The 26,786-nt window shown below is 40.2% G+C and overlaps 1 protein-coding gene across 2 annotated transcripts in view; it reads right to left on the bottom strand.

Moving 5' to 3' along the window:
* LOC136864171 (phenoloxidase-activating enzyme 1) overlaps positions 1–26,786 on the bottom strand; it is a 225,800-nt gene that overhangs the window by 125,256 nt on the left and 73,758 nt on the right. Inside the window, exon 2 of one of the 2 annotated variants that reach the window (XM_067140824.2) lies at positions 11,393–11,470. The exons of the other annotated variant lie outside the window; for it this stretch is intronic. Within the exon in view, the coding sequence (XP_066996925.1) occupies positions 11,393–11,470 (78 nt within the window). The remainder of the gene's footprint in view (positions 1–11,392; positions 11,471–26,786) is intronic. 2 annotated transcript variants of the gene reach the window in all.

Genomic DNA, 26,786 nt, shown 5'->3' on the forward strand with positions numbered 1-26,786 from the left:
AAAGAGTTATGACATTAACGCACCCATGAGCCGACTGTGAAACCAAATGTGTCCAAGTTATGAAACTGCATTTGGTTGCTTAGGCCGAAGAGGAATCACGGAACATTGATGTACAGTATGCTGTAAGAGAAAGGGCATAGTGGACATGGGTGAAATGACACGCCTCAAATATATTCGGTCACCCGAAAAGGCCGGGATTGCCGTTGTGTTCATTGACGGAGACAGGGCAGATAGCGTTGCAAAACGTTCAGTTCAGGAGTGCGGTGTTGCGGTACACGTCGTGCAGAAATCATTTGCTGCAGTGTTGCGGAATAGTATCAAATGGGGTGCTAAAGACCACACAATACCACTTTTGAAGAACGCCAGCTCGTGATATTCCATCGTGCTCGAGGTAAGTCGCAGATGCTTAATGTCCACTGGGTCAAAAACGACCCAGTGACTTTAAAATTATATTAGTAACTGTATATCCATTGTTGACGTTTGTTACCCGATCTGCTGCACACTCTATAATGCACTTCGCACATTGTCACTCTTGGTACAATGTAGGCAATTTTCATTCTTGAGCTAGATGTGCAAGTGTGTTGGTGAGTCGAAACGTCTTCTCCAGCCAGCATGTCGAGCCTCAGAAAAACGTAAGTACAGCTGAACTTGTTTAAGTCTTATATAATTCAATAATATATTTTGCATTTGTATACTACTGAGATTATTTAGCATATATAAAATCTATTGCACATCTTATGGTTTAATGGCTATAACTGGCCGAATTATGGATGGGTCGAAAACGACCCAGTGGGCAGGATGTAAAAGTAACATTTTTGTTGAAGTTGGGGAGTTACGAATATCATGCACTCTTATCATGCTATATCATTATTACACAATTGCAGCATGTATGTAAGATTAGAACAAATATTTTAGAAATATGAATTCTATGATCACTGCTGTATTTAGGAATTCATAGTAAAAAATATCAGTCATTCTGAATATCTCATCTGTTACATGCCGTATTTACTGACCTAATTCCAATCCATTTCTTTTCCTGTTTATAGTGACCTATCGACTCATGAAGTAATAGCACTGCTAGAAGAGGAATATATTCCAGGTGATATCGATATCTACATCTCGCCTCCAGATGATCAGGGAGTCGACGCAGATGGTGACTCCGGAGAAGATGAATGCAACGACCCAGATCGCTTGAGTCGTGGGCTGTTGGAAGCCTCTGCAGAAATTATCAGTGGTGTGAATGAAACTGTTGAAAATATTCCTCCATGCTTCGCAGCTCCTTCGGCAGACGAAGAGACTGTCTTTACAGGTACACGAGGATCCAAAGGGGGACCAATGCACCAGCATCCAAAAAAGGCAGGAACAAATAGGATATGGAAATTAGGGGATTCCATAAGTGCTCCCCACAAAAACTTTCTACCATGCTGTGTACCACCGCTTACTGTGAGTGAAAAAAGTCACCCAGCTGATTTTTTAAACTATACTTACATGACGAACTTATCCTTGATATAGTGAAGCACACGGTTATGTATGCAGTTTCTAAGAATAAACCAACTTTTGCAGTGTCTCTTGCGGATATGCATACATTCATTGGTATATTGTTATTAAGTGGTTATGCAGTACTGCCCAGACGAGGAATGTATTGGGGGATACAGAATGATGTACATAGTGATTTAGTGTCAAATGCAATGAGACATAACAGTTGTGAAGAAATTTTCCGATATATTCATATAGCAGAGAACAGTAATCTTCCTGAAGGAGACAAGATGGGTAAAGTCGGACCTATGCTAAATTCTTTGAATGAGTCCTTTTTAAAAAACTTTCCCATCCAGAAAGATCTCTCAGCTGATGAATGCATGATACCGGTACCCTATTTTGGAAGGCACGGCTGCAAGCATTTTATACGAGGCAAGCCAGTGCGCTTTGGATTCAAAGCATGGGTTTTAGCAAATCCTAATGGATATGGTATTCACATGGATATTTATCAGGGTCGAAAGACTGGAGACACGACAACACATGCCACTAACTTAAGTGAGTCTGTTGTTCTTGGATTTTGTGATGTTCTACAAGCCAATTAACCTAACGCAACATTCTCCTTATATTTTGATAACTTCTTCACTTCCGTTAGGCTCCTTACCGAGCTTGGCAAGAGGGGATTGCATGGAACCGGGACCGTTAGAGAAAACAGAACTGAGAAATGTGCTTTGACAGACGCTAAGACATTAGGAAAAGAAGCAAGAGGCACATATGATTCTTGTGTGGATGAAGACAATGCCATAATTGCAGTGAAGTGGAAAGACAATAACGTTGTGACTATGCTCTCTAATGAACATGGGGTACTGCCACTTCAGCGAGCAAAGAGATATTCCTACATTGAAAGGAAGAAGAACGAAGTGAGTCAACCCTTCTTGTTTTCTAAATATAACAAGGGAATGGGCGGTGTTGACCAGCTGGGTAACAACGTTTCAAATTACAGGATCTCCATGAGAGGAAAAAAATGGTACATTCCAATTATTTTGTGGTTGCTGGATGTGTCGATGAACAACGCCTGGCTTCTGAGTAGAAGGGTAGGGTTGTCCCTGGATGTTCAAGGATTTCGAAGAGCTGTAGTCCGAGCCTTGTTAACAATGTATGGTAAACCATGCCTGAGTCCCGAACCTCGACAACATTTGCAGTGTAGAAGGAGAGTTGAAGATCCAATCCGGACCAATGCAGCTCAACATATTATACTCACTGATCAGCCACGTAGAAGATGTGCCCAGTGCTCCAACAAAACTGTGAAAGCCTGTAAGAAGTGCTCTGTTCCACTGCATGACAAGTGTTTTGCAGCTTTCCATCATATGTAATTCCTGTGTATTGTGAAACCTCAAAAAGTTTAAACAGTGAATGTGAAACAATTTTTAAAACTAATTCAGAACAAGTGAACTCTGAGTAACATGTGTTATTTGTAACTTTATTAGATAAGAATATACTTATTTTGTTCAAGATTATTTCTGCATTTAAAATAATTAACCATAAAATCTTGATCACAACTACATAAGAGGTCATGCCCACTGGGTCGTGTTCGACCAATGCTATTTTCACCATACAGAACACGCAACAACGTAAAATTTGTACTAATTGTTATGTTTGAGTCTCATATACAAAATATAACCATAAATGTTCAAAATTAGCGAAAAAAAGTTACGGGCATAAATGGGTTAACATAACCAGAACAACAATTGGAGATATAATAAGACGATGCAAAAATGAAGACAGAATTGATTCAGTTCCCCAGGTAGGCAGACCAAGAAGGCTGACACAACGAGAGGAGCGGTTGTTCTTCAGCATGGAAAACGAAATCCGAAAATTAGTGCTCCGAAACTGGCAGCAGCTGTTTTAGAGGATTGTGGAAAGCAAGTGGGTACTGATACCGTGCGAAGAGCACTGCGAAGGAATGAGTTCTTTAGGAGAAGAGCTAGGAAGAAACCATACATTAGTGCAGTAAATAGAAACAAGCGGCTAGAGTTCGCAAAAACCTTCGTACGCAAACCCAGTGCTTGGTGGGAGGATGTGTTATTTGTTGATGAGTCAAAGTTAAACGTCTTCGGGTCCAATGGAAAGCAATTTGTGTAGCGGAAACGCCACGAGGAACTGAGAACAAGCAATTTACACGCAACGGTAAAAAATTGTGGAGGAAGAGCAATCGTGTAGGGATGTGTAGCATCGAACGGGGTTGGTGCGCTGAGTTTCATTGAAGACACTTTGACAAAAAAGGGGGTATTTGGCTATCCTCGGAAACAATTTGCGACAATTTGCGGAACAACTTGGCATACAGTGTACTTTCAAGTTCTACCAAGATATCGACCTCAAGCACAAGTCGTAACTTGCCAGGGAGTGGCTGTTGTACAGCTGCCCGAAGGTCTTGAAACTCCACCACAATCACCCGACCTGAACCCCATCGAGAAGGTATGGAGTCGAATGAAGGCAGCTCTGCAATTGCGGCGGCCAAGTTCCTCCAGAGTTGAAGAGGAGACTGCTACAAGAATGGGAGGCATTAAGCCCTGATTATATCAAGAACGTTATCGCCAGTACGCCGAATCGACTGGAATAGATCCTAAAACATCAAGGTGGACCTACAAAGTGCTAAATGTGTAACATTGTTGTGAATTATGCGAGTTTATGTTGCTTTTCGTATAGTGGCCGAATATTTTTGAGGTGGCACTAGAATTATTGCTTTTATTTAATGTACGACAGAGGGCGTACTAATGACTGTCAGAAGATTTTGAATTACATCACAATGTTTGTAGAACGTGTTACTATGTTTTCCTACATGTTTCGTTGTATTAAACGTTATCACTATAGTGTAAGAATAACTACTCAATAAAAGTGTGTGAAAAATCAGACTGACCGAATGTTTATGGGAGTAACTGTATTTCGTACCGAGCAAGTGGCCGTGCGGTTAGGGTCGCGCAGCTCTGAGCTTGCATGCGGGAGATAGTGGGTTCGAACCCTACTGTCGGCAGCCTTTAATGAAGGCCACGGCCGCTACCTTCCCAATCTCCCACCCTTCCGTCGCCGAAAACCTTCGATGTGTTAGTGCGACGTTAAAGAAATAGGAAAAAAACTATTCGTTTGCGGTAATGTGTGAGTAAGTAGTTGAACAAATGCTGTTGAGACCAGAGTGAGTGAAATTTGAATGCAAAATGTAAAACGTGCATTCACTTACTACCGGATTTAACGGGCGCTGGAATTTTAGAATTTTACCATGAAAATCGCTTTAGTGACAGCAAATATTTCACGCAGATCTCTCGCATTTATTACTCACGGTGTCATTTTCCTGTGAGACTGTGTGAACAGCGCTGCTGTTTATTCACTGACCTTCTTTCTCCAAGGTTATATAATTGAGTCTCGGCGTACTCGGTTCATATTTAAGACTGAGATTCTGGTCAGTAGACTTTCTGATTCGGATGTTTTCTTTCTTTCTCTCTTTCTTTCTTTCTTTCTTTCTTTCTTTCTTTCTTTCTTTCTTTCTTAATCCGTTTAACGTCAAGGGTTGGCTTTCCCCTTGGATTCAGCGAGGGATCCCACCTCTACCGCCTCAAGTGCAGTGTTCTAAAGCGCGAGGCATTTGGTCGGAATACAACTGTGGCGGAGGAAAAGTACCTCACCCAGGCTGCGTCCCCTGCTACGTTAACAAGGGTCTTGTAGGGGATGGAGAGATAGGAATGGAGAAGCAGGGAAGAGGGAAGGAAGAGGCTGTGGCCTTAATTAGATACCATCCCTGCATTTACTGTAGGTGGATAAGCATAGGGAAAACACGGAAAAGCACTTCGAGGATAGCTGAGGTGGCAATCGTACACTTCTCTACTCACTTGACATCCAGAGGCTGAATGGACCCTGTTCCAGTCCTCTATCGCTTTTTAAATTTCGTGGCAGAGCCGAGAATGGAACCCGGGCCTCCGGGGAGGCGGCAGCTAATCACAAAGACCACTGCTCCATAGAGGGGTAGAATGGAATAGATATGAAGTAAACATTGCTCTGACTAGGTACGAATTCCGAATCCCCATTTCAGTACTGCGGAAATGAATGCCGAAGTGGTACTCTTCACCCTCCCCTCTGTCTACTCCCTGTAAAGCCAACGACCAACTTAATTCGCGCGTACAGTACTAGCGTCTCGTATGACACATCCAACCCAGTGCGCCATTATACCGCATGGTTACTCCACCAAAGTCTACCACGCCGATGTAAATGTGGTGGGCGATAGTTCGAGCAGCTCTTGTGAACAACATTTAGTGTTCAGTGTCTAACTTCACAGTGCACAAACGACTATCACTTCGTTAGTTGTCAGTTCAGCATTGTTAGCAATGTAGAGCAATTTGGTGGGGTGGGTTAATTTTCATTTCGTACACTCCCTGGTACGATGGACCTCATAGACGGTAATGAAACAGTGTATGGCTTTTAGTGCCGGGAGTGTCCGAGGACATGTTCGGCTCGCCAGGTGCAGGTCTTTTGATTTGACTCCCGTAGGCGATCTGTGCGTCGTGATGAAGATGAAATGATGATGAAGACGACACCTACACCCAGCCCTCGTGCCAGCGAAATTAACCAATGATGGTTAAAATTCCCGACCCTACCGGGAATCGAACCCAGGACTCCTGTGGCCAAAGGCCAGCACGCTAACCATTTAGCCATGAAGCCGGACTCCTAGACGGTTACGCCAAGGAGATTAGTGTTGGTGATGTGATTTACGGCGAAGTTGAGGTAGGCGCGGCCGTGGCCTAAACAAGGAGCTTTCCCAGCATTCGCCTTAGTGCAGGAGAATGGAAAACCACGAGAAATCATTCTCGATAACCACCGACGGTTGGGACCAGCCCCTCCGCCTCGCGAATGTGAGCAGCAAGGCTAGACAAAACTAGCCGCTGTGCCGGAGCTTACTCCACTAGATGGCATTTTGGAAAACGATAATTGTTCATTAAGTCATTCCTGACATTCCCAGGTTTGTCCTGACGCAGTTTTATCCTTGACTACATTTTTTTTTTACAATTTGCTTTACGTCGCACCGACATCAATGGGATAGGAAAGGCTAAGGAGTGAGAAGGAAGCTATTTTTTTTTTTTTTTTGCTATGGGCGTTACGTCGCACCGACACAGATAGGTCTTATGGCGACGATGGGATGGGAAAGGCCTAGGAGTTGGAAGGAAGCGGCCGTGGCCTTAATTAAGGTACAGCCCCAGCATTTACCTGGTGTGAAATGGGAAACCACGGAAAACCATCTTCAGGGCTGCCGATAGTGGGATTCGAACCTACTATCTCCCGGATGCAAGCTCACAGCCGCGCGCCTCTACGCGCACGGCCAACTTGCCCGGTCCTTGACTAAATAATGTTCCTATTCGGAATAAGTTATATTTCGACCCTCATTATGGGTTTCTTCAGTTTCTGCGCAACCTTTACAATAACTCTTTATACTACACCAATATCCGTCCGATACTTTGTGAACATTCCTTGGGAGTACAGAGAAACCTTCTTCTTCTTCTTCTTCTACTACTACTACCACCATTTTTCCCACATCTGCGGGTTCGCGGATGCGATCTGTGAGCACATGTATATTGGCCCTGTTTTACGGCCGGATGCCCTTCCTTATGCCAACACTATATGGAGGGATAAAATCATTTCACGTGCTTCTGTGGCGGTTGGTGGTGTAGTGTGTAGTCAGAAAATGTTGGAACAAACACAAACCCCCAGTCCACGAGCCAGAATAATTAATCACATGTGATTAAAATCCCCGACGCGGCCGGGAATTGTACCCGGAACCCTCTGCAGCGAAGGCTTCAAAGCTGGTGGTCAGGCGAAGAAGTTTGCAAGTTTCTTAAGGACCCTTCAGCTAACTATAATTTGTTTCAAGAGAATTCGGGACAGCGTGACCAACTTCTTCGTCTTAATTGTCCTCAAATTTCAAAGAATTCTCCCCGGGAGACAGCAAGATTGGATGTTCATTATATAAACAATAACAGAACAGTATTATTAGTATGGATTGTTTCCTTGGCTGAGTGATCAGCGTTGAAGTCTTCGGTTTTGAGGGTCCCGGGTTCGAATTCCGTCCAGGTCGGATATTTTAGCCAGGTCTGGTTAATTCCTCTGGCTTGAGAACAGGGTATTTGTAAGTAACCCAGCAGCCTACACTCCTCTTCAAATAAACACAACACACCACACTAATAACCGGCGCAGAAACACGCAATAGCGTATACATTATTCCACACAGGGTCGATGTCTGAAAGGCATCTGACCATAACAGGGTGAAATCCACATGTATGAGATCTTACCTGCTACCCCATCGGGTGTGAAAAAAGTAGCGAAATGAAAATAAGAATGAGAAGAAGTCCGTCCCTGTGGTGTACTGCTTAATGTGATTAGCTGCCACCCTCGGAGGCCCGGTTCGACTCCAGGCTCTGCCACGAGATTTGAAAAGTGGTACGAGGACTGGAACGGGGACCACTCAGCCTCGGGAGCTCACCTGAGTAGAGAGGTATTCGATTCTCTCCTCAGCCATCCTCGAAGCGGTTTTCCGTGGTTTCCCCACTTCTTATCCAGGAAAATGCCGGGATGGTACCTAACTTAAGGCCACGGCCGCTTCCTTCGCCCTTCCTTTTCTATCCCTCCCAATATTCACATCCCCCCACAAGACTCCTGTTCAGCAGAGCAGGTGGGACCGCCTGGGCGAGGTACAGGTCCTCCTCTCCGACCCAAAGTCTCATGCTCCAGGACACTGCCCTTGAGGCGGTAGAGGTGGTATCCCTCGCTGAGTCCGAGGGAAAAATCAACCCTGGAGGGTAAATGAATTAAGAACAAAAGGAGAAGAAAGCATGTTTCACGGGCCTACTAGAGTTTCACCATTGCACCTAGCCAAGCGAATTATGCATGAGGAGTAATAGGTTAAGAAATTGGAAAATCACGGATCGTGCAATTCTCACGTGATGACTCACACATACAAACACACTTACGTGTCCAAAAATTAAGTTTCCTTTCACCAAAATGATTAGTGAACTGGTTAAATTGTATTGAAACTTTTATTATAATCTACCGAGCAAGATTGCCGTACGATATTCCGCAAGAATTCTCTTTACGTGCCGCTAAATCTACCGATAGGAGGCTGCCGTATTAGCAAGCAAGCATTTCTGCTACAAGTGGCTTACAACTGGTGGCAGCATAAAATGCACAATAACAAATAATACGTCCGCCACTATGGTGTAGTGGTTAGAGTGATTAGCTGCCACACCCGGAGGCCCGGGTTCGATTCCCGGCTCTGCCATGAAATTTGAAAAGTGGTACGAGGGCTGGAGCCGGGTCCACTCAGCCTCGGGAGGTCAAAGTAGAGGTGGGTTCGATTCCCACCTCAGCCATCCCGGAAGTGGTTTTCCGTGGTTCACCAATTTACCTCCAGACAAATGCCGGGATGGTAACTAACTTAAGGCCACGGCAGCTTCCTTCCCTCTTCCTTGTCTATCCCTTCCGATCATCCCATCCCCCACCAAGGCCCCTGTTCAGCATAGCAGGTGAGTCCGCCTGGGCGAGGTACTGGTCATTCTCCCCAGTTGTATCCCCGACCTATTGCCTCACGCTTCAGGACACTGCCCTTGAGGCGGTAGAGGTAGGATCCCTCGAGTTCGAGGGAAAAACCAACCCTGGAGGGAAAACATATAAAGATAAAGGAAAGAAAGAACAAATAATACACAATTAAATTAAATGAATAAACTATACTTTACCAATTCTGGATGCCAACCGAAGATAAAAGTAATAATGTAAATTAAATGAATAAACTATGCTTTATTAATTCTGGATGTCAAGCGAAGATAAAAGTAATAATGGTAGTAACCCCTTATATGAATATGATTTTAAAAATATTACCAATAATACTTATGCTAACGATAAATATGAGAAAATTAATAAAAAGTATATTAACGGTAATTTCAGAATTAAATTAAACCACCCGCATTTCCTTAATAATAGTAATAATGGTAATCTTAATAGTAAATATCAATAGTTATAATGAAGTAATAATAATAATAATAATAATAATAATAATAATAATAATAATAATAATAATAATAATAATAATAATAATAATAATAATAATAATAGCAAAATTTTAATAATAAAATTAGTTGATGTGAATTAAATAACAGTACTACTGGTAACTAAGTCCACCTCCGTAGCGTAACGGTGAGTGTTATTAGCTGCCGTCCTCGGGGGTCCGGGTTCGATTCCCGGTTTTGCCAGAAATTTAAGAATGGCAGGAGGGCTGGTATGTGGTTGAAATGGTACATGAAGCTCACCTCCGTTAGGGTGTGCCTGAAAAGAGCCGCACCACCTCGGGATGAGGACATGAGTTCACTTCACTTTTAAGTTGAGATAAAACTGTATACATTCGATCGAATATGTCAGCGGTCTGTCTGGAGTATCAAGGCATGTAACTCTATGGTCACACAATTAAAATATTATATAATATCATTTGATATCACGTCCTTAGTATAACAGGAACAGGTGAAAAGCAATCAGACATTAAAAAAGGTGTAGGTAATCACAAATTCAGTGCCCGTCATTTACGAACTTTCACTTTTCACTAGCACTAATGATCTTCAAGCTCTAATGATCTTCTTAAACGTTTTGATACCGGAAGGGAGTCTATTAAAGACTGCTGCTGGTAATTTATTCCAATGCCGTATGGTCCTGTTTACGAAGGAAACCTTGCCCACGTCCGTATACTGGTTTCTGGCCCTAATTTTACGCTTGTGATCATTTCTCGGTAATACGAGGAAGGTTCCAACCTATTCCTAATACTACTCCAGGCAGTCCTTCCCGTGTAACTCTTATAAAGACCATACAGGCGAGCTCTAGTTCTTCTAGATTCAAGAGTTTCCCAATGAACAGCATTTCTCAAATTCCCGTTTACGAAACACACCGCTCGTCTTTGAAATTTTGTTGGCAATTTATTAAACCTACCCTATACGGATCCCAGCATTCAGGTCCATATTCGAGAATCGGTCTTACCGAACATTTATAAGCTTTAATTTTGGCATCAGGATTAGCTTTCTTGATATTCCGCTTACTAAAATGAATAATTATGTTATTTACGTAACGTCCCTTTAACTTCTTTTACGGTTTCCAGAGACATCGAGATACCTGAATCTTGTTCTGCAGGAGTTCTTTTACGTGCCAGTAAATCTACCGACACGAGACTGACGTATTTGGGCACCTTCAAATACCACCGGAGTGAGCCAGGATCGAACCTGTCAAGTTAGGGTCAGAAGACCAGCGCCTCAACCGTCTGAGCCACTCAGTCCGATTTTTAATATAATGTAACGATCTCCAAGATTTCTTAACTACATTTTACACTTGCTCAGACCAGCGTAATTCTTTTCTAATAGTAACACCTAAGTATTTATGTGACGTACCCACTCTTGCCCACAGATGTGCGACAATATGTGACGTGCCGGGTCACCTTAATTTTAATATAAATACATACTTGCTCATATACTTCACCTTAAGCAATATCCCATGGGCGCCAGCCTTCAAACTTATGGCTTGAAGACGATAGTTTATAATTAATAATAATAATAATAATAATAATAATAATAATAATAATAATAATAATAATAAGTAATGAGACTCTAAATACTCCCATAGGTGGGGTAACGGAACACTAACCATTAAGTACACTCTAACTTGGAAATTAAGGATCATTTATAAGAACTTCTGCAATAACGAAATAAATAACTATTAATTAGGATGGAAAACGTGACGGCGTATTTACGAACTTTGAACTTACGGAATAAAAAGAAAAATTGAATCAAATAAAATGTAATAAACTGAACTGTTGCGCGGAGACTTGCAGTAATTTATGCCATTAGCTCACCATTTGTAGACTCTGTTATCTGGACACGATCTATGTAGCAGCTGATGTATGATGGATCTCTCGTGCTGGCATCGTCATCTCTCATTGGAAATAGAATAGAAATAGAAATATATTTATTTAAAGTTAATTACAAGTAGGACCAGAGGTCCCTTTGGCTGTAACTAACTGCCACTTTAACTTAAATGTATCACCTAACATACAAAATCTAATGAAAGAATACATAAAAAGCGTAAGATACATTTTCCTACTGAGGATATAAGAATAAGATTAAAAACTAAACATCTAGGAGGTTACAATACTACTTTAACATTTCATAAACATACACTATACTAACAAGGAACAGAAGACGAAACAGAAACCTAAGAATTTTAAAGCCGAGGATGAATTAAGAGTAAAACTGAGCATCTAAAATGTATCTAGGGGATTATGATATTTCGTACTATTTAATTAATTTGGTGAAAATTCATTTACATGGCTTAATACGTGGAAAGGTAGCGGTATTTAAGAGATTTTTTCTGAGTTCCAACACTACTTTGCTGAATTTCGTATTGTTTAAGATCGTTGTATAATTGAGAGGCAGTGACAATGAACGACTTACTGCACTTTACCGTACGATGCTGTGGAACCTGAAGGGTGTTAGCTGTAAACCTATTGTCCCGGTCGTGCACTTGACTCATCTGGACAAAGGACTTGGTCAAATATAAGGGAGCATTAGATTTTAAAATTCTCAGAAGTAAACAAGCAGCTGAGTATGATCGTCTATCCCTGAGTTTCAACCACTCTGCGGCTTTGTAGTAAGATGTTACGTGACAGTCTTTACGAATATTGAAGACGAATCGAACACAGGCATTCTGAATACGTTGGAGTTTGCTATTATATTTCTCAGAGATATCGCTGTAAATTACAGCGCCGTAATCTAAAATAGGAAATACCATAGTTTGGATCAGCATCTTTCTCACCGAGAAAGGAAGATACGGCACGTTTCGTCGAAACTGATGCAATATGCCAGACACTTTCTTGACCAAGTGCTTGGCATGAAAGGTCCAGGACAGAGTGTTATCCATTAGAATACCTAAATTCTTAACACATTCCTGATACTTGACTACAGAACCGTTTACAATTACGGGAGGAATGTCCCTGTTGAAAAGATTTGATAAGTTTCTTCGATATCCTAGAAAAATAGCTAAAGTTTTGTTTTCATTTAATAGTAAATTATGACTTAGTGTATATTGATATAGTCTTTCTATATCTAGATTTATTTTACTAATACTTTCGACAACACGATTCACAGGAAAATGGTAATAGATCTGTAAATCATCGGCATACATACGATGTCTCGTGTAGCGTAAAACTCCAGGCAGATCGTTTATATACAGCGAAAACAAAACGGGACCCAACACGGAACCCTGAGGGACGCCAGAATGCACACTAGACCACTTAGAAAAATTTTGTTTGTCAAATACTACACGCTGAGATCTCCCTTTCAAGAACGATTCAAACCAAGAGAGAGCTGATAGAGATATGCCCATTGTACGTAATATAGACAGAAGGAGGTCATGATGAACTCTATCAAATGCCTTGCTTAAATCGAATAATACCAGAACCGTTAGTTCCTTTCTGTCCATTGCAAACTTGATATCATCAGTGACTTTGAGAAGTGCCGTCGTAGTGCTATGGCCTGTTCGAAAACCAGACTGAAATGTGTTAAGTATAGAATGAGTATTTAAATACGAAGTGAGTTGTTGGTAAACAATCCTTTCTAATCCTTTACCTAATATTGACAAAATACTGATTGGCCTGAAATCATCAAATTTTTGAGGAGAAGGAACTTTAGGAACAGGTCTTATATTGGCCATTTTCCATACAGCTGGAAATACTCCTGATTGTAAACAGAAATTATACAGGTGAGCTATAACCGGAGTGATTAAATCCAAACAGTTCATTCGGAGGGGGTGTGAGAAACCATCTGGTCCAACAGCCTTGGTATTCATGCTCTTAAATACCTTGACTATATCCTCTGGGTAAATGTACGAAAAGTGAAAGAGATCATGTTGAGGTTTATTTGTGTTCATGTAACTATGAATAATTTCGGATATTCTGTGAGAATTGTTCACTGGTGAGATCTTTAAGAAATAATCATTTTGCAATTCTGCAGATATGAATGAGGAAGTATGTTGCGAATTTTTCTTAGCAATACCTAGTGATTTTATAGTTCCCCAGAGACCAGACGGAGTTGTTCTCTTACTGAACAAAGAATGCATGTGTTTGACTTTAGCATCACGGATCGCGAGTTTGGTTTTATTACGCAAGATGCGAAAGGTTTCAAAGTCTTCAGGTTTCCTGGTTTTGATGTGCTTTCTTTTTGCCTTGTCCCGCGCAGAGATTAATTTCTTTATTGTAGACGTTATCCACGGGTTAGGTGGGTGTTTGGCTCGAATTAGTTTTAATGGGGCATGCTTGACGTACAACGCGGAAATTAAACTATTAAATTTGATGACTTTATCATCGATATTACGCTGAGAAAATACTTCATACCAGGGAGTGGAAATTACGTCTTTTCGAAAATCTTCAGGATTAAAACTGCGGAAATCCCTAAATGTGATCCATTTTCTTTCATATTTGGGTGTCGATATAGAGAAGACAGCATATAGCATATCATGTCCAGAAAATCCACTCGCTGGGGTTTGCCCAAATTTAAGAAGGGTATCATTACAATTTGAAGCTACGGTATCGAGATTAGAATGACAATATGCAGTATGGTATGTGTCATCGAATGGTATTCTAGTTAAATTGCATGAGTCAAGTGCATCATCGATTACTACAGTTTCCGAGGACCCTGATCCAAAATGCCCATTCATATCACCTGCAAGTATAACATATTTATAATGAAAAACGTAATTATACATCGCCTCTACAAACGAATCCATGAAACCAATTTTGGGAGGACGGTAGATGCATGAAAATAATACTTTACCTATAGGTAATTCAAGTTCTAGGAAAATATACTCTGGCTTAGACAATATTCTGCAGGGGAGGTGTGAACTATTTTACATTTTATATTGCTCCTCACGTACACAGCCACCCCTCCTCCTCTCTTGCCCAATCTATCGTTTCTATATAGATTAAAGCCAGGAATGTTAATCTCTGAGTCCGGAATGGACCCCTTGAAAAATGTCTCACTTACAGCAATAACGTTAATATTTGAATCAACAAAGCAGTCAAAAAACTCATCGAAATGTACCTTATCAACTAATGACTGAGCATTTAAGTGAATTATTTTCAAATCAGAGGGATAGGTTTCTGATAGATCTTCAATGATTTTGTGAATTTCAGAACACTTAAGTTTAGAAGACATACTTGAATTTGGCTGGTTGCAAAATTCCAGAAAATTAATATTCAGTTATAGGTCCTAATAAAATTACATACAGTTTTAGATTACCTGAAGCAAAGTAGAGAAGAGAATACTGAATAGAACATACTAATTTAATTTCAGCGAGGGGAGATCTTTTTAAGTTCGAGAGTATTTCTCACACGGTGTTTAACACCCCCTTGTAGTACGATAATTGTGCCATCAGAAGTCCACACCTGCTTTTCGCCAAAGATGGAAATTGTCTGTTTCAACAGATGATGTCTGGTAGAGGTAAGATCTTCACGAATCGTCACCTTGGATCCACGTAACAGCCTCTTCGCACGGAAAACTGCCAATCTCTTGGTGTAGGAGACAAATTTACATATGATAGCCCTTGACTTCCCAGACCCAGGGGCACCAACCCTATGCGAGCGGTCAATATCTTCAGCGCTTAAGGGGACTTTCAATTTTTGGGCCACATTGAGCACTAAGTGAGTTGTATCCTCACCAGATTCTTCGGGCAACCCAAATATTCGAATACTGTTTCGCCTTTGGTATTGTTCAATTTCGTCCATTTTATAATTCAATAAAGACTTTAATTCCAGAATTTCATTTTCGCGAGCTTTTAACTCATTTCTTAAATCGCTGATAACTTTAGAATTGAAGTCTATTGTTTCTTTTAGTTCTTCACAAACTTTTTGTGCGAGAACTGTTACCAAGGGTTGAAGGAAGTCGCTATTTTGTAATAAGTTCCCCACTATACCTTGCACCAGGGTCACAATCTTGTCTTCAGTTAAATTAGTGTTACCTGTGATGTAGGAGGGCTCTGTGTTCGGCATGTTGGTGTTGCCGCTAGTTGGTGTTGTGAGGGAGAGCTGCTCACTTACAGCTGACGATCGTGAGGCCCGGGTCGAGCCAGATTGAAGGGATGGCGCTGCTTCCTGCGAGGTGGTGGTGGTCCCGTCAGTCTCCGAGGGAGAGCGCTTGCGTTCAGCCGAAGGTAGAGTAGCAGAAGGGTGGAGGGTTGACCGTGTTTGTGAACGCTGTCTGGTAACAGTTGACAAGCGTGATGTGGGAGTCGTAGCTGCTCCCTGACCCTGGACAGCTTAAGATCGCGCCACATTTCTTCTGTTTTTCTTACTTCCGGCCATACCTAACCTAACTTCGAAACTTATGGATTTAAAAGAAATAAATGTTATATTTGCACAACGAGATACACTGCCCTAACACATTCACAGGTCACTTTCACTTCAACTAAATCAATGCTTGCACACAGGACCGTACTAAGAGTACTATACACCTTCAAAACACCTGGAATTATGAGCCGCAAATTACGCCACCATGACACTTGTTCTCTCTTCCTTGGTACCAGTTATATTCCTGATTCGTGCATAGCTCACTAATTGAACCACGACTTTCCTGACTTTAACACTTCCTACAGTACTCCTTACATACAGTTGTAATGAGTCCTAATTTCGATAGCAAAACCACCTTGGGTTACGTTCATGGAGAGAATACACTTGTATTCTTCCGTATTACAGAATTGTACATAACAAAATTTCTCCTGTCCTATACCAGTCAAAACTGGTTTCTCCTTGCCTTTAACTCTCGTCATCAAGATAATCAGGTCTCAATGAGAGTAATTTTGAGTAGTGCTCTACTCAGATGCGCAGTGAACTACGTTAAGATCTTCAGCAGTTAAGACCTTCTCCGATGTCAAGATGTACACCCCTCCTCAGATGTAATGATAGAATACATTAGAATTGACCGTCAGACCCCTTCCAGCTCTTGTTGTTGATGTACATAGGCTCCAAAATCTCCGCCCATGTACCATAGGCCTATTGCACCCATTATGCAAATAGCCTATGGATAATTCCTATTAATTCATCAAATTTCATACATGAAACTGCGTAGTGAACATTCGCAGTAGAGACTTCCAGGTTTTGCAACAAAGAGACTCGTGGAGCCAGTGCAAATCCTCTCAACTTGCTTTTAGTCACGTACAGGATGAGCCCATGGTCATAAGCATAGTCTAATAAAATTTATTTCACCGCCGAGTGAAACCTTCTGCGAAGGCGTTCCCACAGTGAGCAGGAACGCAGGCCAAAGGGCGACTGCATCTTTATTTCGAAAGACAAGGATCGCCTAACATGAAAAGGAGTATGCCAGACAACCCTTCAGAGAGGTGGTTCAGTCCTTGTCACTACAGCCTCAGGAAAAATTCAGCCAATCACAGAATTTAGAAGAAATAACCGCCATGACCAGATGAAACTATTTGCCAGTCTTTTTAAGAGTGTTAGTTAAGTTACAGTTGAAGTTGTGTGCCCGCATCTTGGATAAATTATTTAAAAATCTTTATTTATCCTGTAATTAATTAATAGTCAGCAACTACGTCGTAAGTATAGCGGAATGGACTAGTCCGAAGAGCACGCCCACATGGCGCTAAACTTGTGTACATACGCCTTTCAACATAACGCCAATGACGCTTACGAAATTCGAGAGAAGTGTATGATCGTTTTCCATAATAAAGTGAGGAAATGGAACTGTACCAAATTTTGGAGTCTCCACAGATGATTTAATAGGGAACTAAGTGACGAACATTTAAATAATGCTCCTAGAAGTCATAGAAATATTCGTCCACCTCCCCTTCTCCAGGATAGCTAGGGGCGTGACAGAGGAAATGCCCAAAAGTGTATTAATTAGACTTTTATCGTGGCAGATAATTTGATCTATAACATTATTGTGTTGTTAAAATAAAGAATACCATGCTAGGCGACTTGCAGCCATTCAAATGTTGAGTGAGGTTAAAAGCAGAGAAGAGGAACTGTATTTATTTCGCAATGTATGTTTATGGTAATTATAAATGTAGACCACACGTTTATTCATGTGATAATTACAACTCATAATTACATCTCTCCAGGAGGACTAATTTGGAGTCCTGAGTTCTATGTAAGTTGTGTTGTATTTGGTGTGTTGTTGCACCAACATTTATCCCACTTCATTGGGGTTTTCGTTATTTACTTTGTTGTTTCATCTATGTTTGGAATTTGCTTAGACAACTGGTGTTATGCAGAGGTGTAAATGAAATTTTAATGTTCAGTTTTGCTAAGTCAGATTTTATGAGTGTAAAGTTATTTGAGTTTCGTATTTTTCTCTATCGATTTATAGTATTATAGTCCTGTACCGATTTATTTCAATGTAATTTTTTGCATTTTTAAACACCCTAAATTTAATTTCATTTTATTTAATAAACCTTTTTGTTCAAACTTCTCTCGGTCTTGGGTTACGTCGTTTAGTAGCTGGCTTGATCCTTAGTTTGTTGTTTGCACCCCCATCTGACTTTGTACGAGGAATTGCCGGACGGTCCATCCTGGGAAGAGAGTCTGCGTGGTGGTAAGTCACTGTCTTTTACAGCTGCCGGAGCCCAAATCATCGAGTGAATCTCCACCACACGTGCTCGTGTGAAAAGGGCCCAATATTACATGGTCCAGTAAGATCTGATGTACTATCCCTTCTCCAATCCATCATCTTGTTCCATAACGTCCATTCACATAGGTTGAACTTTCGCGCGCTCTCAATGTGTCATGTAGCGAACTTCAAAAAGTAGGCGTTAACAAGTCTTTAACTGTCTCTTCAGAATATGGGAGGGGTAAGGACTCTTGCAAGCTTGGTGACGTATATTTTCTGTTAATTGGCTAAAATTAGCATGGTGAGTCCGGTCACCTGACCTCGGCTACTGGAAATTTACTCCAAGCTATAATAGTTCTATTAAAACAACGTGCGTGTTCTGACAGCTCGCAGCTTGGTAGCAAGTGGTGGCAGTTACTATGGCGACCAGTACACGCCTCCCGTTTAATCCAATCCCAGCTCGACACGCGCTCTCCCTTTTCTTTTTGCTATGGGCTTTACGTCGCACCGACACAGATAGGTCTTATGGCGACGAACTCTCCCTTTTCTTACCCCCTCTGACTTAAAGTTCCACGATGCGGTCGGTCCGAGTTCCACGTTGCCAAATAGTGTACCGTAGCACATGTGGCTGGGCTATATAACAATGTTATCATTATGTGTATAGTGTGTTTTTGAAACCAGCTAAATATGTCTAGTGTTATTGTTTTTGTGTTAATAAGTGTATCGTTATCAAGACTGGCATTTTAGTGTAGTGTAATTTTTTTTTACTGTGTAGTATCGTGTCAGTTTTTACACCTTGTCATTTACTGAACTGCAATATGCTAAACGACGAGGCCTACCAAGAATTCATTCACCTCGAAAAGTGGCAAGCGTAATGGGGAGGCATGGCTTAGAAATTCATGGTCAAACTCGCGATATGGTGTGTGCCTTACGAGAATATTTTGAGTCCGAAAGGGAAAACGGGGGCCCACTGATAGACGTTAACAAAGTTGTAGAAAGAACAGCAGCAGCGTTAAAGATATCTCAAGCTACAGAAATTAGAATATGCAAGCGGGGGGGGGGGGGGGGAGAAGAAAAGGACCCTTGGGAAGAAGGTGAAAGAGAGGGAGCGAATGTATTTGGACCATCACATGAAGGTATTTCCAGCACCCTTCGAAAGTTTGATAATGTTTATTATTTTTTGTTTCTTAAAATAATAATTATAAATTCTTCTGTGCTTCCTTCTCATTAAGGTGGACAAAGCATGCAAGATTTTAGAAATTAGGAATGACGACCTGTGGTTATAATATATAAGAATATTTTCCTTCTGATTTCAATAAAAAGAGGTCCTAGAACTAATGGGCGCAAGTTTAAAGGCACTCGAAACGACAAGGCGAAAGGCGGACTTTTATTTCTCACAACTGTAATTTCAATTATAACTGGCATCTTAAATTGTGCCGAATCCCATTGCAGGGTCTGACCGATTTTTGCTCTTTATATGTATAAAAATCTCTTAGATATTTCTCCCATCCTCCCTCGGATTTCAACCCAGAAAGTTGAGCGCAGGCCAGTCAAAGTTCCATTCTGCTACTGAAATCTACCTAAAAATGAAGTCAATCTTCCGGGAACAGACTGATAAAAGCCTAGGAGGGAGGGGAATGAGGAGTATGTCTTACGATATTCGAGGTGATAAAATTACTGCTACCGAGCTCGATAGCTGCAGTCGCTTAAGTGCGGCCAGTATCCAGTATTCGGGAGACAGTAGGTTCGAACCCCACTGTCGGCAGCCCTGAAGATGGTTTTCCGTGGTTTCCTATTTTCACACCAGGAAAATGCTGGGGCTGTACCTTAATTAAGGCCACGGCCGCTTCCTTCCCACTCCTAGCCCTTTCCTGCCCCATCATCGCCGTAAGACCTATCTGTGTCGGTGCGACGTAAAGCAAGTAGCAAAAAAAATTACTGCTGAGCCACCTTGGAATAATTGCATCAATATTTAATATTATTCTAACGCTCTCATGATTCCGTACATGGATATTAATTTCCGCAGCGCCTAGAGCAGAACGAGAGGGGTTGATTGCGATGTAGTAACCAAGTCAGACCATGTGGCAACTCAGCACTGCCACTCCTCTGCTCGGCGCCACGTGCTGCGAGCTGGCTGAACACGCACGTTGTTTTAATCTATATATATATATACTAGCAAGATACCCGTGCTTCGCTACGGTATTGTACTGACATTTATATTTGAATGCTTATTGTTTTATATATAATCCGCCGAAATTCGCGATCTGACTCTTTTTCTGAGGGAATCCGCCAAAATTCGCGATCTGACTCGTTTTCTAATAGATTACGGCAAGTTTCCTCCCATTTTTTAATCTTTCTTTCCAGCAATCGATTTCGTCCTTCCCGGGCTAGGTCCAGGTATTCCACCCGGTCACTTGGGTCCCTAAATCTTTGCCATCTTTTCCTATAAGCATTTTTAATATGGAACAAATCCTTCAGGAGATCAGGCGTGGTGTCGCCTTGGGTGCCTTGGCGGTACTGAACCCGCGACCGGACTGCATTCTTAGTCATTACCCGTCCAGGACCCGTTTCCAGCGCGGTCCGCACATTTGACGACGGTCCAGAACATTATTATTATTATTATTATTATTATTATTATTATTATTATTATTATTATTATTATTATTATTATTATTATTATTATTATTATTATTATTATTATTATTATTATTATTATTATTATTATTATTATAGATGATCTGGACCCCACAGCAAGATGCAAGACCGCTACTTGCCGGTAAATTACATCTGCTGCATTGTCATTGTTGAGAATGTGACCAGCACCATTGTCGGGCGTAGGCAAGTGTGCGGGATTTCTGGCCATACGAATGACATACTTCCGTGCATTATTGACCTTATTATGGAGGCGAAAAATTGGACGGTCAATCTCATTCCTATCCTTTATTTCAAATGTGTTTAAATTTTTATTTTATATGTCAGGAGAATCTACTGTAATCTAAGAACGTTCTCCGAAGGAAAAGATGGCTCTTGAAAACGAACCCAGGAAAGATTAAAAATGATCGGTTTATGATCAGAATAAGTACATCGAAAATCTACAGCCTGTTTCCAGTCATTCGACAGGATCAGGAATGGAATGAATAAAGCCCCCATCTAGCGACGACAATAGGAATTGTGCCGGCAGCCAAAACCTGTCGCACTCCCCTGCGGCAATGATTAGTGGATGACAAATGAAATGAAATGATATTGGACAGTGTTGCTGGAATGAATGATGACAGGGAAAACCGGAGTATCCGGAGATAAACCTGTCCCGCCTCTGGTTTTTCCAGCTCGAATGTCACATGGAGAGACCGGGATTTGAACCACGGAACCCAGCTGTAAGAGGCCGGCGCGCTGCCGCCTGAGCAACGGAGGCTCCTTATAAATACATTATGAACAGTAAAATCAATTGGTCTAACCTCCTTTTACACCCCACCGCCGTAAAGTTTATTTACCTACCCCCCCCCCAAAAAAAAAGAAACTAAAAGAAGGCGTGTTTCTTTATGTTTAAAGGAGATTCCAAACACCATTGTTTACGTCTATTACCTTCAGTTTTGAGATTAAAATAATTCACTTTTTTTCCACTTTCACAATTCCCCCCCCCCCCCCAAGTGAATTTCCCGGCAAAAAATACTTGTTCCTTCAATAGCGAAGGATCTTCTAAATACCAGTCATCACGACTGTGACTCTGTAACTTCTTCAGTTTTTGATTTATGTGTCCTCATGAAAGGAATTCAACTCCTTTTCACTCCCGGCGCCCAAGATGATTTGCCAACCAAAACACGTTTTTCTTTGTTTTTAAAGGATATCCAAATACCAATTTTCACGTCTGTAGGCCCTAACAACTTTCATTTTTATTAGATGTATGTATTCTCGAACAATTAAGTCAATTAATTTTTTCAATTCTTTCACCTCCCCCCCCCTCCTTCATTGGATTTTCCAAGAATACGTGTTTGTCTACTTTTAAAGCATTTTCCAAATATCATATTTCACGTCTGTAACATCTTCATTTTTGAGATAACTGTAGCCTAATTAAAAGAATTCAGTCACTTTTTACCCCCCCACTTCCACCTAAGTGGTATTGCCGAAAACTAAAAATGCACTTTTCTTTACTTTTAATAGAGATAAAAAACCATTTTTCACTTGTGTAACATGTTCAGTTTTTTTAGATATACTGTATAAATTCTCAATTTAAAATTTCACCCACTTTTTAGTTCCCCTTAGGAGGAGTTTCCAAAAACAAATCACCTCTGTTTCTTTACATTTACAGAAGATTCCAAATACCACTTTTTACGCCTGTAACATTCTACGTTTCTCTGATATTCTGTAGATATAGTCTTTCAAAAAATTCACCGCAATATGTCACTCCTGTTTAACCGCCATTAATTGGAATTTTCAAAAACAAAAAATACGTGTTTCTTTATAGTTAAAGGAGATCCCATATACAAATTTTCAGTTCTGTAATATCTTCAGTTTCTGAGATATATGTATCCTCATTGAAGGCATTCAACCCATTATTCACCCTTTTACACCCCTCCTATTCGGATTTACAGAAAACAAAAAATACGTGTTCCTTTATTTTTAAAGGAGATTCTAAATATCAATTTTTACATGTGCATACTTTTAAAGTTTTGGTTTATAGATACACTCATTTTAAAAATTCACCCCCATTTCCCCCACCCATTAATTGGATTTTCCAAAAACAAAAAATACGTGTTTCTTTATTTTTAAAAGAGATCAAAAGTACCAATTTTCAGGTCTGTAATTTCTACAGTTTCTGAGATATAAGTACCGGTATCCTGATGAAAGGCATTCAACCCCTTTTTTCACCCTTTTTCACCCGTCCTATTGGGGTTTTCTGAAAACAAAAAAATATATGTTTCTTTATTTTTAATGATGATTCTAAATACCTAATTTTACATCTGTAAACTTTCAAAGTTTGGAGATATAGGTACACTCATTTTAAAAATTCACCCCCTTTTTACCCCCGATTAATTGGATTTTCCAAAAACAAAAAAATACGTGTTTCTTTATTTTAAAAGGAGATCCAAAACACCAATTTTCAGGTCTGTAATATCTTCAGTTTCTGAGATATAGGTATCCTCATTAAATGCGTTCAACAATTTTTCACCCCTTTCCACCCCTCCTATTGGGATTTTCCGAAAACATAAAATACGTGTTTCTTTATTTTTAATGAAGATTCTAAATACCAATTTTTACATTTGTAAACTTTCAAAGTATTGAGATATAAGTGCACTCATTTTAAAAAGTCACCCCCCCTTTTCACCCCCTTAGCAAAGGAATATCCCAAAATCCTCTCTTAGCGAGCACCTACATCTTAATATGAATGTATCCCCAAAATTTCATTTCATTATGTCCAGTAGTTTTGGCTCGGCGATGATGAATCAGTCAGTCAGTCAGTCAGTCAGTCAGGATAGTAACTTGTCCTGACTGATTCATCATCGCCGAGCCAAAACTACTGGACATACAGAAATGAAATTTTGGGGATACATTCATATTAACATGTAGGTGCTCGCTAAGAGAGGATTTTTGGATATTCCGTCGCTAAAGGGGTAGAAAGGGGGGGGGGTGACATTTTAAAATGGGTGTATCTATATCTCAAAACTTTAAAAGTTTACAGATGTAAAAATTGGCATTTAGAATCTTCTTTAAAAATAAGGAAATACGTATTTTCTTTGTTTTCAGAAAATCCCAATAGGAGGGGTGGAAAAGGGTGAAAAAGGGGTTGAATGCCTTTAATCAGGATACCGGAACTCATATCTCAGAAACTGAACATATTACAGACCTGCAAATTTGTACTTTTGATCTCTTTTAAAAATAAAGAAACACGTATTTTTTTGTTTTCGGAAAATCCAATTAATGGGAGGGTGAAAAGGGGGGTGAATTTTTAAAATGAGTGTATCTGTATCTCAAAATTTTGAAAGTTTACAGATGTAAAAATTGGTATTTAGTACATTAAAAATAAACACGTATTTTTTTGTTTTCGGAAAATCCCAATAGGAGGGATGAAAAGGGGTGTAAAACGGGTTGAATGCCTTTAATGAGGATACATATATCTCAGAAACTGAAGATATTACAGACCTGAAAATTGGTGTTTGGAATCTCCTTTAAAAATAAAGAAATACGTATTTTTTGTTTTAGGAAAATCCAATTAATGGGGGTGAAAAGGGGTGAATTTTTAAAATGTTTGTATGTATATCTCAAAACTTTAAAAGTCTGCACATGTAAAAATTGCTATTTAGAATCTCCTTTAAAAATAAAGGAACACGTATTTTTTGTGTTCTGTAAATCCCAATAGGAGGGGTGTAAAAGGGTGAATAATGGGTTGAATGCCTTTAATGAGGATACATATATCTGAGAAACTGAAGATATTACAGAATTGAAAATTTGTATATGTGATCTTCCTTAAAAATAAAGAAACACGTGTTTTTTGTTTTTCGAAAATCCAATTAATGGCGGTTAAACAGGAGTGACAAATTGGGGTGAATTTTTTGAAAGATTATATCTACAGAATACCTGAGAAACGTAAAATGTTATAGACGTAAAAAGTGGTATTTGGAATCTCCTGTAAATGTAAAGAAATATAGGTGATTTGTTTTTGGAAACTCCACATAAGGGGAACTAAAAAGGGGGTGAAATTTTAAAATGAGAATTTGTACAGTATATCTCAACATACTTAACATGTTACAGAAGTGAAAAATGGTATTTTTTACCTCTATTAAAATAAGAAACGTGTATTTTTAGTTTTCCGAAATACCACTTGGTTGGAATTGGGGGGGGGAAGTGTCTGAAAATGGTGTTGAATTATTTTAATTAGGCTACTGATATCTGAAGAATGAAGATGTTACAGACGTGAAATTTAGTATTTGGAATCTGCTTTGAAAGTAAAGAAACACGTATTCTCGGAAAATCCAATGAAGTGGGGGGGGGGGGGCGGTGAAATAATTGAAAAATTAATTGACTTAATTGTATGAGAATACTTTCATCTAATAAAAACTAAAGTTGTTACAGACGTGAAAATTGGTATTTGTATCTCCTTTAAAAACAAAGAAAAACGCATTTTGAGGGGGAAATCATCTTGTGGGGCGGGAGTAAAATGGAGTTGAATTCCTTTCATGAGGACACAGAAATCAAAAACTGAAGAAGTTAGAGTCGTGATAATTGGTATTTAGAAGACCCTTTACTATTAAAGAAACAAGTTTTTTGCCGGAAAATTCACTTGGGGGTGGGGGGAGGAGTTTGAAAAGGAGTGAAATAAAGTGAATTATTTTTATGGGGATGTTTATATCCCAAAGCTGAAGGTAATAGACGTGAACATTGGTGTTTGGAATCTCCTTTAAACATAAAGAAACATGCCTTCTTTTAATTTTTTGTGGTGGGGGGTAAATAAACTTGACGGCGGTGGGGTGTAAAAGGAGGTGAGTCCAGTTGATTTTACTGTTCATAATGTACTTATAAGGAGCCTCGGTTGCTCAGGTGGCAGCGCGCAGGCCTCTCACAGCTCGGTTCCGTAGTTCAAATACCGGTCACTCCACGTGACATTCGTGCTGGACAAAATGGAGGCGAGACAGATTTTCTCTGGATACTCCGGTTTTTCCTGTCATCATTCATTCCAGCACTCAGTCCAATATCATTTCATTTATTTTGTCATTCATTATCCATTGCCCCCAGAGGAGTGCGACAGGCTTCGGCAGCCGGCACAACTCCAATTGTCGCCGCTAGATGGGGGCTTTATTCATTCCATTCCTGACCCCGTCGAATGACTGGAAACAGGCTGTAGATTTTCGATGTACTTATTCTGATCATAAACCGATCATTTTTAATCTTTCCTGGGTTCGTTTTCAAGAGCCACCTTTTTCTTCGGAGAACGTTCTTAGATTACAATAGATTCTCCTGGCATATAAATAAAAATTTTTAACACCTTTAAAATAAACGATAGGAATGAGATTGACCGTCCAATTGTTCACCTCTATAATAAGGTCAATAATACACGGAAGTATGTCATTCGTATCGCCAGAAATCCCGCACAATTGCCTACGCGCGAGAATGGTGCTGGTCACAATTTCAACAATGACAATGGCAGCAGATGCAATTTACCGCCAAGTAGCGGTCTTGCATCTTGCTATGGGGTCCAGAACATCCATAATAATAATAATAATAATAATAATAATAATAATAATAATAATAATAATGTTCTGGACCGTCGCCAAATGTGCTGACCGCGCTGCAAACGGGTCCTGGACGGGTAATGACTAAGAATACAGTCCGGCCGCGGGTTCATACCGCCAAGGCACCCAAGACGAAACCACGCCGGATCTCCTTAAGGATTTGATCCATATTAAAAATGCTTATAGGAAAAGATGGCAGAGATTTAGGGACTCAACTGACCGGGTGGAATACCTGGACCTAGCCCGGGAAGTACGAAATCGATTCCTGGAAAGAAAGATTGAAAAATGGGAGGAAACTTGCCGTAATCTATTAGAAAACGAGTCAGATCACGAAATTTGGCGGATTCTCTCAGAAAACCAGTCAGATCGCGAATTTCGGCTGATTATATATAAAACAATAAGCATTCAATTA

Source organism: Anabrus simplex, chromosome 2 (genome assembly GCF_040414725.1).
Source record: "Anabrus simplex isolate iqAnaSimp1 chromosome 2, ASM4041472v1, whole genome shotgun sequence".
NCBI classification, from domain to species: Eukaryota; Metazoa; Arthropoda; class Insecta; order Orthoptera; family Tettigoniidae; genus Anabrus; species Anabrus simplex.